The sequence below is a fragment of the Pipistrellus hanaki genome, assembly GCF_964339955.1.
Source record: "Pipistrellus hanaki genome assembly, chromosome: 13".
Classification (NCBI taxonomy): domain Eukaryota; kingdom Metazoa; phylum Chordata; class Mammalia; order Chiroptera; family Vespertilionidae; genus Pipistrellus; species Pipistrellus hanaki.
In genome coordinates, this window is record NC_140515.1 from 27,314,461 (window position 1) to 27,329,594 (window position 15,134).

At 49.7% G+C, this 15,134-nt stretch overlaps 1 protein-coding gene across 15 annotated transcripts in view; it reads right to left on the reverse strand.

Annotated features, from left to right (window-relative positions):
* Positions 1-4,022: 4,022 nt before the first annotated feature.
* The window catches only part of ATP2B2 (ATPase plasma membrane Ca2+ transporting 2), a 464,830-nt gene continuing 453,718 nt past the window's right edge, over positions 4,023-15,134 (reverse strand). For 12 of the 15 annotated variants that reach the window (XM_084901914.1, XM_084901911.1, XM_084901915.1 and 9 more), the window contains one exon: positions 4,023-7,084. In XM_084901914.1, the coding sequence (XP_084758040.1) occupies positions 6,773-7,084 (312 nt within the window). In that variant the 3' untranslated portion in view covers positions 4,023-6,772. Of the gene's footprint in view, positions 7,085-10,050; positions 10,106-10,221; positions 14,409-15,134 lie in introns of those variants that run through there. The other 3 variants (XM_084901908.1, XM_084901905.1, XM_084901907.1) reach the window with 3 other exon arrangements.

Sequence of the window (15,134 nt, forward strand, 5' to 3'; positions counted from 1 at the left end):
GACCAGGGGCAGAGAAGGCTAAGGGAATGCCCCCTACTGGAGGCTGAATCCTCTCGCCCTGCCTTTTCCAAGCCACGGGATCCCAGGCTCTAAACTGCCTCTTCCCACAGTTCTGGGACCTGGTGAGTCAGGCCTATCAAGTAGATTTCTCCTCAGGCAAAGGGGAATCTCAGCCAAGCTTCTGCACGTAGAGTTCAGGATCCACCCCCCAGTGTTCCCAATCCTTAGGTCCCTGGCTTCCCACAAGCACAGTGAGGATGCTGCACTCTGACAGAGCCTGGGACTCCCCTCATGTCTGGCAGCTCTGAGCCCCTCTTTACAAGGAGTGCAGTGACTTGGGTGGAGCCTAGGCTCCCCTTGGGTAAGTCACAGTTCCTCAGTTCCCTCTTCTGTAAAGAGGGGATGAGGGGGAAAGAACCCTAGCTGGGGATGGTCACTACTGGAGGGAAGATGTTAAGTCTCAGAAAGTGTGATAGATCCAGACCATTAAGGAGCTTTGGAGAAGCCTAGGGGAGTGGGTCTTACAGAATTCAGGGCTGGGCCTCTGGGCAGCAAACCCACCTTCTCACCTCCACCCCAGCTTTCAAGACTCCTTATTTCCCTCTAATAAAGACATGTTGCAAGGGTGTGAGGGGGTAGTGCTTAGAGTGGAGCAGGGAATAAAGGGGGCAGATCTCTTGGGTTTTCTGTTTTTTTCAAAGGATTGGACCTCCCTGGCCTTGGGTCTGTATTTGCATCACTGACCATCTGGGTGATAAAGTCATCTCCTTGCCTGGCCTACATGGCTTGGTGGTTGAGCATTTACCTATGAACCAGGAGGTCATGGTTTGATTCCCAGACAGGCTTGGCCACCAGTAAGTGGAATGCAGGAGGCAGCCAGTCAATGTGTCTCATATTCATGTTTCTATCTCTCCCTTTCACTTCCTCTCTGAAATCAATAAAAAATATATATGAAAAGTAAAGTTGTATCTTTCTCTCTGAGCCTCACTTTTCTTGAGTGGAAAATGGGAGCAATGGCATGTTAGGTATAATACAAACATATGGGCATAGTTGTTATTAGACAAGTTGGTGTTATTAGGAGAATTCCTTGGTGTAGGCATTGAAGTTGGAGAGATTGGGGATTTGGGACAAGCAATGCAACTATCTTATTCATTAAGGTATTTGCTGGTGAGACTGAACAGCATTATAATTTAGAGCTTTTGAGTGCCAATTCTGGCGTAAAAACTGCTAGCTATCAGTACTTTATCTCCTAATTACTTGGTGGGCACACCCTCTACTTTCCTGAGCTGCTGTCTCCTGTTAAGTGGGTATTACAATAATACCTCCTCTGAAAGTTGATGTTGGGATTAAATGGATCCTGGATATGAAACTGTTTGGAAGTTGGATGGGCCTATGGTGCTTGATCTGGGGATCAATTCTCCCTGAAAAGAGCTGGGTTTTAGTGTGTGTGTATGTGTGTGTGTGTGTGTGTGATGTGTGCAACCTTCAACCTTTGGACTAACATTGGGGTTTAGGGTGCCAGGCCCCCTTCTGTCAACCTCCCCAGTAGGGGCTGCCACTTACATCTTTTGTCCATATCTTCAATCACCTTGCTCTGGTTAGTACAGACCCCAAATCAGGCCATTCTTAGCTTTCCCAATTTGTGCCCCTACCTCCCAGAGTCTCTGCTCCCTGAATTTCTTCTTCCTCTTCCTCCTTTCTTAGGCCTCTTCCCCACAAGTCTTGTCTGACACTGTTAGCTGCCCCCCCGTGGAAGGTTAATGACTCATGGCAGGCTAAACTTGTATCCCTCAAATGGTGGATGCTGGAAAAGTGTGATTTGCTGGAAGGAGAGAGACCGCCCACTGAGCTATACATCCTGGGGCAAAGTGCCTTCCCCTCCCAGGGACTCAGTTTCCCTCTGAGTTCCGATCCACGAGGTTGGGGACCCAGTTGTCCTTTGGAAAAAGGCCTTGTGATGTGTACGGTGTCAGTGTTTCCACGTGTGCATTTATTGTTATTGCTCAGTATAGTGTTGAAAAGGCAGACAAATCCCATTGATTACAAAAAAAGCACAAGCCAGAGATACAGAGAAATAAAGAGTGTACAACAAGAGCACAGTCACTTCCCAGCCCCGATTGTCCCAGAACCCCCCGCAGAGCCTGGGCAGCTTGTGGAAGCTGGAGGCGGCACCATTTCCTCGCTACTCTGTTATAAAATATGTGCACACAAGAGTTAGCAAAGTGTGGCGGCCCCCGAGAGGAAAGGTTCGGAGGGAAAGCACCACAGGCATTACAAAACAGACTTAGGGGCTGAGAAGGGCAGTCGCAGCCTCAGATATCTTATTTTCAGTGGAGGGGTGATGGCTGATACCCAGGGCCGAGGATCCCCTTCTCCCCACTTGGGACAAATAGGATCTGTACGTCAAAATCAGGAGAGCTTGCTTTGGAACTTGGGAAGGACCTAGGGATTTCCGCTGTTGTCTGAGTTAGGTCTCGGCTCTCAAAGTCCCAAAAGCCTTCAAGAACTGAGCCTCTCCCTCCTCCGCCGGATCTTCTAATGGTGGGGTCTTGGACACTATGGAGAGAGTTTTGGATGGGAGGCATGTCACAGTGAGCCCAGCGGACAGCCTCCTGTAAGTAGGACAACAGTGGGGGTGGTGGGAGTGGGGGGTCAGGGTTGTGAGAAGGTCCAGACAAGAAATGGCTGCATCCCAAAAGAAGTATCGCACAACCACTAGAAACTTTGGATAAAGAGCAAAAAAGCAGTTCAGGAAAGGGAGGCAGGAATAAACATTTCTCCAGGAGGAGAATTAGACATACAGACAACTGGGCCACCCATTCTCATAGCTCCATATCTGGGAGAAACCCCTCTTTCTTGTCTGGACCCGGACAGACAAAAGGCCCACCCTAGTACAATAAGTGGGTGACTTTGGGTCCCAAACTGGGAAGGGGGGCAGACTTAATGCCCCTACTTCCTATTGGTGGCCTTTCCTACGGACACCCTGGTCTAGGGAACAAGTGGGAGTATGAGATGAATGTTGGGTTTCCCTCAAAATTCAGGATGCCCCTTTTGCTTCTCCTTGCAGAACACTCTTTAGGGACCCCGAGTGGACAGTACTTACAATGGCAGAAAGATGTTTACACACAGAATGACAGGGCCCAGTGTATTTGAGGTGGGTGGAGGACGTGCAAAATTTTAGTTTACTGGGAAGAACAGATGTGAGAGAATAATTGTTAAATTATTATTTAACAAGGAAATTTTGTTAAAAAAGAAAAAAAGAGTGAAGAGTACTTATCCTACCACATGATAAAACTTTATAACATAGCCTACCATATAATAACACATTCTATATAGCAACAATAATTAAAATTATGTGGCTGGTGCCAGATGAGTCACCCAAAAAGGGAATAAAAGGTAAATCCCAGAAATAGACCCACCTCTATCTCAGCTATCAGTGTATGGTAAAGATGACATGTCAACATGGTTGGGGAAAAGAGTGGCTATTCACTAACTGGGATACCCAGGATAGGACAGGTCCAGAGTCCTTGCATCAATGCAGTCATTGCCATTGGTCTGGTCTCAGGAGGAGGACAACCTTCCTCTTGGCAACTCCATGCTCTGGTTGGGACAAGTGGCCCAGGGGCCACAGTGAAGGGAGCAATCAAGGCTGCTTCTGATTTAGGGAAAGTGCTGCCTGAATTGTGTAAGGAAACCCCGAGGTTTCCTCCCTGCCCACCTCCGAAGGTGAGTGACTCTACAGCCCCAGGGGTCATTGAATGGGCCCTCGGCTCCTCCCTTAGCTGTAGGGGAAGACAAGTTGGTGAGCTTAGACCTAGAGCTGAGTCTCCTCCTGGAGCCCTTGTCCAGAGGACAGAAAGGAAGCTAAGTGCAGTTATAGAAAGAAGTATTAGTTACAGGATATATATTTACTATATTTTGTTTGATTTTTTTTTTCTCTTTTTTTTTCTTTTTCTTTAAACCACAGACATTTCAGAACCACAGTGCGGGAGTAAGAAGAGTCAGCAATTGAAAGCATTGCATAGTATTAAATGAACAGAGACGGTGAGTTCTTTATTTACAATTATTGTCTAGATAAAAAAATTCATAAAAACAGATGAATGGTCATAAATTATTTACCCCCTAATGGGGTGAACTGCCAAACGTACCCCATGCTGCTAGATATAGGACACAGAGTGCAAGCTTTATGAACTACAGTGAGTTTTGACAAACCCAATCATTTCCTGTGTGTGTGGATGTGTGTGCGAGTGTCAGAGGGAGGGTGTGTGCGTGTGTGTGTGTGCGTGTGAGCATCCATCATTCCTGACAAGGAAGGACCAACCCTAATGCGGGGCATTCTCAGTAGCTTCCGTGGCTTCCTGTTCCCCCAGCTGGGACCCACTCAGAAACCCCCCGCTTCCCTGGTGTCCTGGCCCCAAATAAACAGGGAGCGTGGTGTGCCAGGGCAGCCTTCCCAGGGCCATGGAATGAGGTCGGGGCACAGGATTGGAACAAAGAAGGGGGAAGATGGAAAACCTTGAGAAAGGAAACTACAAAATCCCTGTGTTCCAAGGCTGCCCAACGTTTTTCTTGTGCAGGTCTTTCCTCTCGGTAGGCAGGAGAGCAGCGGGCTGGCTTTTGGTGGTGTTAGTATTGGAATCCAATAAGCCTATCTGCGGGCTGGTCGCCCCTTTGGGGGTGCAGTCTCCTCTTCCGGGTACACTCAGAGACCTTTCTTCACGACATTCAGGCGATGCTCTTGTGCAAAGACGGTCCTCCTTCCAGGAAGATTGTGCCAGGTGGGATGGGCTGACTTGGGGTCCCAAACCCTCAGGTTTCTCCAGATGTAGGCCCTCCCAGCTGACTATGGCTCTTTTCCCGAGTGGCTCTCATCTCGTGTGTGGAAGAGTTCTCTAGGCCTGGAGAAGGGGAGGGGGCTGGGCTGATGCAGAGCAACTGTGGGCAGGGTCATTGTGAGGAGTGGATTTCACAAGCGAGGCGGAAAGTGTTTGGTTTTCCTTGAAGCATGGGACGTCATCGATCATGGTATTCAAAATGTCTTTTGCACTGTACAAGTTTATGGAAAAAGGTCGTATGCTGAAAAGTCTCAAAGCAAACTTTGTATTAAATACAAAAGTTCTTTTATGAAAAAAGCTGATACCCACAAAGTGCTTAGCAGTTAAGAGGCTGACATACAATTAAATAAGCTCTTATTAAGTGGGATTACTAGTGCTGTAATTGTCTCGAGGGAAAAATAACCTCCTCTTCTCACCTGCGATACTGTAGGGTTTCAGAATGGCTTTCTGTCGGGAAAGCGACTTGCTGTTAAAAGGCTACAGTATATATTGCGACTATAGGAAGACAATTTGGTTTAAAAAATCACACTGAATACATCTCGATATACACATCATAAGGTTTGTTCGGATCTAAATAGTGCAGAGAAAAAGGCTATTCTTCTTAAAAAATAAAAATAAAAGCAGCAAGCCATAATGATCCTCATCCAATTACACCAACAGCTCAAATGCTGCAATTAATAAGGAAACAAACCTCTAAATTACTAACAAAAAAAATCAACACAATAGCATTTATAATATTGCAACACTACCTCACTCTCTATACAGACAGTGCCAAAGAGAACCTCTTCTCGAAATGCTCTTTGTAAACCCAAGTGAGTTTCACTGAGAGAAAAGTCTTCAGCAAATGCTTTGTTCCATCATCCTTGGGCCGGGAGCACCCTTAGTGCGCCAGGAAGCCTTCTCTCTCCTCTCCCTTTGTCTACGGAGCATGGTGTGAAAGCCCTCAGCATGGGATCTCGGTAACTTTTGGCTTCTGCCTGAGCCTCCTGTGGTAGTGACATTGTTGAACGGAAATAGCAGGCAAACTTCAGAGCATGGCTATTGTAAAACATCAAGGATACAATCCAGGGAAGTGTCTGTTGGGCTGAGCTGTTTTTTTTATAGCATCTCAGCCACCAGTGTTCTTAAACCATACAAATAGCCAAAGACATTATCTACAGGTTTGTAAACAAATTACATTCTTCTTTTAGGACATAAATAAGTTAAAATAGAGCAATTTAAGCAGAAACAAGGCAACATGCCGGCAAAGAAACTTTATATATCCATGTATATATATTTATATATATATATATATATATTTTTCCTACCTATCTATATGGACGTATACAGTCTTGAGTAAGTATACGTTGATATAGATATAAAGAAATGGATATAACCTTGTGAGTGTCTATGAAGTTCTTCGGTTCCATTGGTGCAAATCTACTAGGCGAGTTAAGCTCTGCAATGTCGAAAAGTTGTTAAATTAACCTATACAACTGAGACCATGCTTTGCAAGCATTTCAAAAATTCACAGACCAGGGGATTGGATAAATAGTCTCAGAAAATAGTCTGTTTGCAGTTCCCGCCTAAGAAAACAAACAAAAACCCTCCCCAGCCCCCCCAAACCAAACAAGCGGAGGACTGGAAGTGTACAGTACATTCATGCAGGGTACATGGCGGCTGGGCGGGCGCGCGGCTGGTCCATGTGTGGGCAGGAGCCAGGAAGGGCTTGTTCTGGGAGGATCGCTCACGCCCTTAAGCCCCGAGGAGATCCCGCCCCTTGCCTCAAAGTGAAAAAGAGTTCAAACAGCATCACAGCCAGAAAGAGGGTCTGTTGGGTGGAAACGTTGGTTTTCTCGCCATTATTTGGTTTCCTGTTGTTGCTCCGTTGCTGCTTGAGTGAGTTGGGTGCCTGGATGGGTGGGTGCCGGGGAGGTGGGTGGTGGCGGGGGCCTCAGCTAAAGCGACGTCTCCAGGCTGTGGATGGGGCTCCCTGGACTTGAAGAGGTAGCTGATTTGCTTGTGTCGGTCGTCAGGTTGATCCCGCTGTCGATGGCGCTGTTGTTCTTATTGAGCGATGACGGCGGGCTCGAGTTCTGCTTGAGCGCGGCATCTTCTTCCAGGTCGGTGTCATCGATGAGGGGGATGTGGGGCTGTGAATCTTCGATCCGGAATTCAGGATGAGCCATGAAATTATGGATGGAGGTTCGAGACTCAGGCTTTTCTAGACCTTCATAGAGAGAGCTACGGAACGCCTTCACGACGCGGATCTGCAAGGGAAGCGCAGGGGTGAGAAGCAGTGCCCTAGGGCGTGTGTGTGGTCTGGGGGTTTGGGGAAGGGGCAGGTGGGAGAGGGATTAGCGCACAGCAAGAGGGTGGAATCCATAGTCTCGGGGTGTTATGAGCATGGACAGGAGAGGGAAGAGTGGAAGAGAGGCTCAGGTTATATGCATCCATGAGGTTTTTTAACATTGCTTTGGTTTTGGTCAAAACGACAATATTAAGACAGGAGGAATCAAGGCCCATCAAAGATACGATGGGAAACTGGTCAGAGGAAGCATGGTCCACTCTGGCAGGCACCCAGACCTAGGGAGAGACTGAGCCTTGTTAACTTTAAAGCGGGTTCGACCATGCAGAAGGGTAACGGGGCCAGGTGGGAACAGAATAGGAAGGAGGAGAGGCTATTTTTTAAAAAAAGTAATCTTAAAAAACAAAACAAAACACCCCACACACAGTTAAGAAACCATACCACATGGAACAGATAACATGTCATGAACAGAAAAGGAACAGAAAGGAGAGACAGATGGATAAACCGGGATGTGAGAAGACACACGAGGGCCAAACAGAGAACTGGAACGTCAAAACGAAGGCAGCAAAGCAAACCAAAGCCAACTCAGAGCTTTCTGGGGTGCAGAGCAGAGGCAGCCAGAAAGCACAAAGGAGCCGGCGGACGGGTGACATTCGGGAGGGGAGCATGCCACGGTGGGGGTCAGGGACCACACGGCACACGCAGACAGACACACGCTACACTTGGAAGCCTGGACAATGTGAACGGAGGTCGTTTTGTACCCAACGTTTCTTTCCTTCATGCATTTGGGAGGTAAACACTCGAGTATTGACTCAAAGCCCTGGCCAGCCATTGTAGTGGGCTTTGGGGTTCCTTATTTTGATATTTTCATTTGTGCCTTGAAAACACAAAACCAAAAAAACGAGGCCAGAATCAGATGGTCAAGCCCTGCTCTGGGTGGGGTTTTAAGGGGGTGTGGAACTGAACTCAAAATAGCAAGTTGGAACCTGGGTTCTCTGAAGAATGGAAGGAGGTGGGGCCTTGCATCCGCCGGGCTAGTGGGAAGAACCCTGGGCCTGGAGCCTGAGTCCTAGCTCTGTCACTTCCGGTGCTTGACAGTGGGTGAGCCACACTCCCTCCCTGGCCATCCTCTGTCCTTGCAGGGTGCAGAGAACAGGCCCCTCACTTAGAAGAGAGGGGTCCCTCCTCTGGACACCTAGGAGGGGGAGCCATGACTGTTATCTCCAGAGACTGATGGGATTTGGGACAAAGGTTCTTCCCTCTCTTTTCCCAGCCCACCTCACAGGGGAGCAGCAGCAAGGGGAGTGCAATGGGGGCAGCACATCAGTGCCTCCAAGGAGCAGAGCCTCAGCCGAAGCGACTGTGGCCCTGAAGGCACCCTGCACGGCTGGGTGGCTGCTCCCATACCATAGGCCTCTGGGGGACAGAGGACGGGAGGAGTAAACCCAGGGGCAGCTTGCTGGGGGGCAAGGCTGGGAAAGCCTGTCCATGGAGATGAATTTTCTTGATGACTGTGGCTGATGGTTTTCAGGTGTCACAGCTCAGGCTTTATTTTACTTTTCCATAGGGGGGTCTTCCTAGAGCACATCGTATGCTCCTCTGGCTTTTCATTTAGAGTACACAGAGAAGAAGTAGGCTTTGCCAAGAATCTTTTGGTCTTGTGTAAGAACCTACGGTTATTATTATTATTATTTTTTTAAAGTTCTAGAAATGAAAGAAAAATCAACAAAATAAGAAAAGGAAAAAAAAAGTTCTTCTTGGCCTGGCTGGAGTGGCTCCGTGGTTGAGCGTAGACCTATGAACCAGGAGGTCACGATTTGATTCCTGGTCAGGGCACATGTCCAGGTTGCAGGCTCGATTCTCAGTGTGGGGCGTGCAGGAGGCAGCTAATCAATTATTTGCTCTCATTATCGATGTTTTCATCTCTCTCCCCCTCTCTCTTCCTCTCTGAAATCAATAAAAGTATATATTTTTTAAAAAAGTTCTTCTTTGATGTTAGCCATCACTTACTAGTTCTGATTTTCCCTTGTCTTCTCAAAAGCATCTCTGTCCCCCTTCTTTTTATGTGCTATTGGCTGGGGGCTCCAAAGACCCTGTCCACTGCTTTAAATAGGAGGCCTCAGGTGCTGAGTGAGGGCCAGCCAGATGTGGTGCAGTAGTGCTGGCGCTTCGTGATGGCTATTTGGCTGCCCTGAGATTTCTTTCTCCTTGGACTCCATATCTGTGGCTCTGTAGAGATTATTAATATTTTGATGTCCTTATAAGCAGTGGGCCACTACACCATTGATTAAGTGCAAACAACAAAAAAGGTGTTGCATGCCTCAGTTTTCTGATCTGTGAAATGGGAATACTTATTATCGTAGTAGCTGCCCAGCCTAGTGCCCAGAATGTTCTGAGGTTCTGAATTGTAATAAGATTCCAGCCAGAGCCCCTAGTGGAGGAGGAGGGATGGTTGCAGGACCCTGTCATGTGACTGACAACGCAGAGGGGACAACACACAATGAGATGCAGGTCCCTCGCCCTCCCCCTGGCATGGAGACAACAGAAAGAATGAACTCCTCTGGACAAGACTGTGGGGACAAGACTTTTTGGGACACCCCGCCACGGCCATCTCAAGTCTCCACTTCGGTTGTCTCCACGGCTGAAATGGAAAAAAATATGGGAAGAAAAAAAGCTCTTCCATCTCCCCTTTCTGCCTACCCTGAAGACGGGGTTTTGTGGTATGAGCTGCAAGGGGCGTGGGGGGAGGGGAGAGGTTTCAGGCATTTTGGTTTCATCAGCACAAAGGGAGCAGGAGGGCTCTGAGGAAATGCAGAGGCCCTGGCCTGCGATGGTTCGACATACTCGAATGTTTACCCGGCTTCAAGGAAGCCAAGAGTCTGGGATTGATTCACATTCATTTCAGGCTCAAGGTTAAAGACTCACAACCTCTTTTAATTTCACTCTCTCTTGCTGAACTCTGTGTCCAGGGTTCTCTAGCCCTCTAGGGAAACAAACACATGGAATATTCAGAAAGCAGAGAGGTCTAGGGTCCCCCCGTCCCAGAAGCAAGCCATTTTTCTTGTCGACCCAAGACTGCACTGAACTAGTTACCAACGTGCTAATGAGAGGTCCAGCGTCCTTTCCTTTCCTAGTCCCTCCCCTAAGAGATGCACATTCCTTGCCACAGCAGTCCTCAGAACCCGGAGTTTGGAGGGGGAAGTGGGAGCAGGAGAGTCCTGTCTAGAAGGAGCAGTGTCCAGAGAGAGTGGCTGGTCTTGGGGGTAGGCGCCTGAGGTTCGTGGCCTGGCTGGTTTGAAGAAGCAGGACTTTCACTGATGAACACGGAGCCTGCTACAAACGTGCTACATACAAAGGTGGCTGGAGTTGGGTTAGGAATTTGAGGGGAATAAGGCAGAGGAGTTGAGCAACTTGGCCTTGGGTCAAAGAGCTGAATGCTGATTTGTCCTTGATCACCAGTGGGAAAGCCCCCTTCTCCCGTCCCTGCCAGGCTGGGGAGAGTCAAGCAGGAAAACAATCCTCTGGGCTCGGGACCTTGAGGATTAGCTCCTTTGGCTGGAGGAGGCTGTGGGTGTGAGTGCTGGTTCCAGAGCGCAAATTCAGCCTATGTGGGCTCCAGGTCTGTGGGCTTGTCTTGTCTGGGAATAGCTCTGGGGTGGTAGGAAAAATGAGGGACTTTGTACTCAGACCTCTTGCCACTCACTTGCTATGTGATCTTGGGCAAGTCAGTCCACTTCTCTGAGCCTCAGTGTCTTTTTTAGTTAAATGGATGTCTTGGCAGATCCTCCCCCCTCCTGTTTCAGCTGGAGGCATACGTGAAGTGAAGGATGTAGGCAACTGCTTGGGAAGATGTTGAGTGAGGCTCAAGGATACGTCAGTAGGTTGTGTTGTTAAGTTTCTGGGGGTAAAACAAACTTGTTTGTGACTAAGTCAGAAGAAGAAAGCAAGAGACTAGGCCAGAGTTCCTTCTTGAACATTCCAGATGCCAGTCGGATGGGACTGTCCTAGCACCACATGCATTTTGTCTGCCTGGGGCCCTCCATCTCACAGTGGGGCTGGGGGAGGGATGTGTGTTGTGGGCGGAGCAGGTTCCTCACCCTGATGTCATGAGTCAGAAGTCAGTCCAAGAGTGCCCTGCCCCTGGCTTTTATAGCCAACTCTTGATAACCCAGGGCACAGTGGTTTGGCTCCATCAGAGCTCACAGACACCAGCATTTTCCATGCAGCATGCACATGGCCACCCTCCTCTGCTGGAGAACCCCCAGGAAGAGGACCCTGCTGAGAGGAGGCGGGAGGCAGCCACCGATTCATCTCACCCAGTCTTACTCCTGGCCACCTGCTGCACACCTCCCCACGGGAAGACGGCCTTTGGCTTCTGAAGGGACCCTGCCTGGTATCTAGGGGGCCCTCAGAGACCTTGGAAACCAAAGGGTGTGACATTGTTATAGAAACTATTTCAGCAAAAGAGGAACTAGGGGTATTTATTTAGAGTTTGCATTGTGACTATGTTGACCAGAGTGTGTGCACGGAAACCAAGAGGTTGCGATCCCTTTGGAACAAGTACCCTTGGGCAAGGGGACAGACAGGCTCTTTTTGAGACCATAGGTCCAAGAAAGGCTCCAAGAATGGGCCTAGAATTACGCTGGATTCTACAATAGAGGGTAGGAATACAAGGTTCTTAAGGAAGCATGATTCCTGGGGGAGAGGCAAGGTGGTGGCTGGGGGAGGGAGCTCTGCCTGATAAGCCCCTTTGAAATCTCTGAGAGGATGAAGAGTCAAGGCTTAAAGGCTCCTTTTTTTTTTTTTTTTTTAAAGAGAGAGTGGAAGAGTGAGGTAAAGACAGAGAGAAACATTGATGTGAGAGAAACACATCGATTGGTTGCCTCCTGAAGGAGCTTGGACCAGGGTCTGGGTGGGGAAGAACCTGCAACTAAGGTATGTGCCCTTGACCAGAACCAAACTTGGGACCCTTTGGTCTGCAGGACGATGCTCTAAACACTGAGGCAAACTGGCTAGGGCACAGGCTCCTTTTCAAAGGCTGTTCCAAAGTTGGGGTCACCCTGGGATAGAGGGAAAATTGGCTTAGAGATAGGAAGTAAGTGGAGGGTGGGCAGAAATGGTCATTTCTCTGAAGGAGAATTGCTAAGAACTAACTGTCCCAAGACCAGCCTTACTGAATGGCTTTACAAATGACAGAAGAAAAGATAAGAATTCAATGGCTAAGGTTTGAGATGACTGAGCTCTTTCTTTTAGACTGAAATCTAAGGGGAGAGGGATAAGCCAAAGGAAGACTTCCAGAGGCTGTGAGACAGGAATGTCAGAGCGGCTCTTTTGTGGCCAGTGCAAAGTGCCACACTTCAAGAAGGAGGCTGAACCAGGATGGACAAAGAACTAAGTGTGCACTCAGGAGCTAGGCTTCTGGCAGTCAGAGCCAGCCAGAGGGATGCAGGTGTCACGGGGTGGGGTGGCAGAAACCGAAGGAATGGAATCTTCCTCAAATGGCTTTCTAGGCCAGAACACTTCTGGTCACGGAGCAAGGTCAGAGCTAAGCTGATGCAGAAGTAGGTCAGCTGGGTGAGGGCCTCTCACTAAGGGGAGGGCTCTCTAATGCATAGGGGAGAGGATGGGGCCTCATCACTGGCTCTGGTTTCCTGCCCTGAGAAAGCCTGGCAGTGATTTCCTAGTGATACCTCATGGGAATGTGAGTCTGGACACCATCTGCTCAAATAGGTCTGCACATCACCTTGGCTAGTCTGGCCTCCCCATTACTGTGGTTCTGGGCTAATGAACGAATGAACAATGAGGGGCTTTCCCACATTTTCTGCATCCTTCCTGTCATCATGCATAACTGGCAGGACTGCATCCACTGAAAGATCATGGGACATGAGCATATGCCATCAACAGGCTCTTTGTGGCTCATGCCCCCTGCCAGAGGGCTCAGATGGCATAGTTCCCACCTAGCACACGGGTCCTCTCCTGTGCAGTGTGTTATGGGTGCTCTGTGTTTGGATGGGGGTAGAGGCACCTCATAAAGTATCAAGAGATGCCTTCTGGAGTCTATGCCTCCTCAAAGAAGCCCAAGGGCTGGCTAAGGGAACACATCGGGGCCATCTGAGAAGATCGGAACAGGGCTCCCTTGCAGTTTAGAGACAAGGTAAAGGGAGGAAGGTGGTAAACAGACTACTTATTTGCTCTGAGACCTGAGGACATAGGGGTTCAGAAAGATCTAGACAAGGCCAGAGAAGAGATTCAGGTAAAAAGTGATGGCATGAGGTGACGAACTCGGCAGGAAGGAGGTGATGGAGGGGGTCAGAGCCCCAGGCTGTTGCTCAGGTAAGGAAGGCAGGAAGCCAAGGACTAGACCAGATCCCTCAGGGCCTCCAGCACCACACGAGACCTGAAGCTTGGCCCACTGAGGTCAAGTTAGGGGCCTTGTCCCTCTAGGAAGGCATCAGACCTTGAGCATGCAGGGAGAGTGGTATGCTTTTGCTGATGCTTTTAGGTGTGCAAGGAGAGAGGGCAGAGGGTTCCGAACCACTGGGCTGTGATCTCCTGGGACCCCAGACCGACTATGACCTCTGACCTACAGTGACCACTCCCTTCGCTGGACCTCACTGTTCCTGACTGTGACCCCTGAGGGCCTTGACCCACAGTAACCTTTTGCCTGACTGACTGGAGACTGTGATTTCCTGGCCAACTCTGACCCTTGTCCTTGTGAGCCAGCTTTTTGTCACTGATATGACCCTAGACTGATTGGGACACCTTGTGCCCCCTGGCTGACTGCTCCCCCTTGGCTGCTGGGACCTTGTAGTGCAGGGGGATATTTAATTATTGATACCTTCCTGGCCGATGATGATCATTTGACTGATCCAAACTTTTTGACTACTTGTGACCCTCCCGACCCCTTGACTGACTGGTTGTAACTCCTGACTCTGACCCCAGCTGACTCTGCCCACCAAGAGACTGCCCCCCATCACTGGCTATGGTGGCCCTCAGCCCACTGGGCCTAACCATGACTGGCTGCCCCCCATGTCCTTGGTGTCCCGGCCCCTGCCCGCCTGCCCGCCCGGCGCTAGCGTCGGTGGTGCCCGAGGCGGTAAGGATTCACACTCACGCCCAGCTGCAGCAGGAGGAAGGCTGGTCGGAGAGGAAAGAGCATTGGACAACGACACGTGACTAGGGCTAGAGAGATTGGCTACGTCCTGGCTCTGGCTGGTGACGGAGGACTGTCTCCGCAGGGCCCCCTGAAAGGAGGCCCCGCTCTTGAAAGTATTGACTACTTCAATCTGCAACGGAGGAGAGAACGAGACAAGTTGCGAGAAGAACGAACACAACAGCTACACGACTGACAGGCGCAATGCCACGAGAACAGCCGCAGCCACGGCAACAATGACGACGTCACTGAAATAAAAATAAAAAGTACCAGACACACTCCAAGGCTCTGAAAGATGTCTGCTCGGTTCTGGCCCATCTGCAGGCCCAGGGTCCCATGGAGGACCCCAGGGCCCGGCCTTTGCTCTGCTCCAGTGGCTCAGGGGCCAGTGGGCTGGGCTGGGGTTGATTAAACATGGTGTTTGGAAGTGAGAGGGGTGCTTAGTGCCACTTGGGGCCAGGGGTGGAGCCTGAGTGGTATGGTGGGGGCTCTGGGTGGACAGACTTTGGCCCAAATCTCAGCTATGCCACTTACGAGCTAGGTGACTTTGGGCAAGTCACCTCTCATGGTGTAGTTTCTTATCCTTCTGAAGGGGCGATGCCACCTACCTGGCAGGGTATTCTGTGAGTGGCAAGCACTTGGCCCGTGTTAGTGTTCCTTAAGAGCCAAGCTGGATAGGCACTCTGTCCATTCAAGAAACTACAGTCCCGGTGTCCTGCAACCTGGAGACCCCTGAAAGGCTCTGCGCGGGTTTGGTAACAGCCATGTGCACCGAGAGCGGCCCGGCAGGGGGGGTGCCAGATTCTTGCTGGGGAGGAGCCCAGGCTGCATCCATCAGGTGGCTCTGTGTCTGAAACCT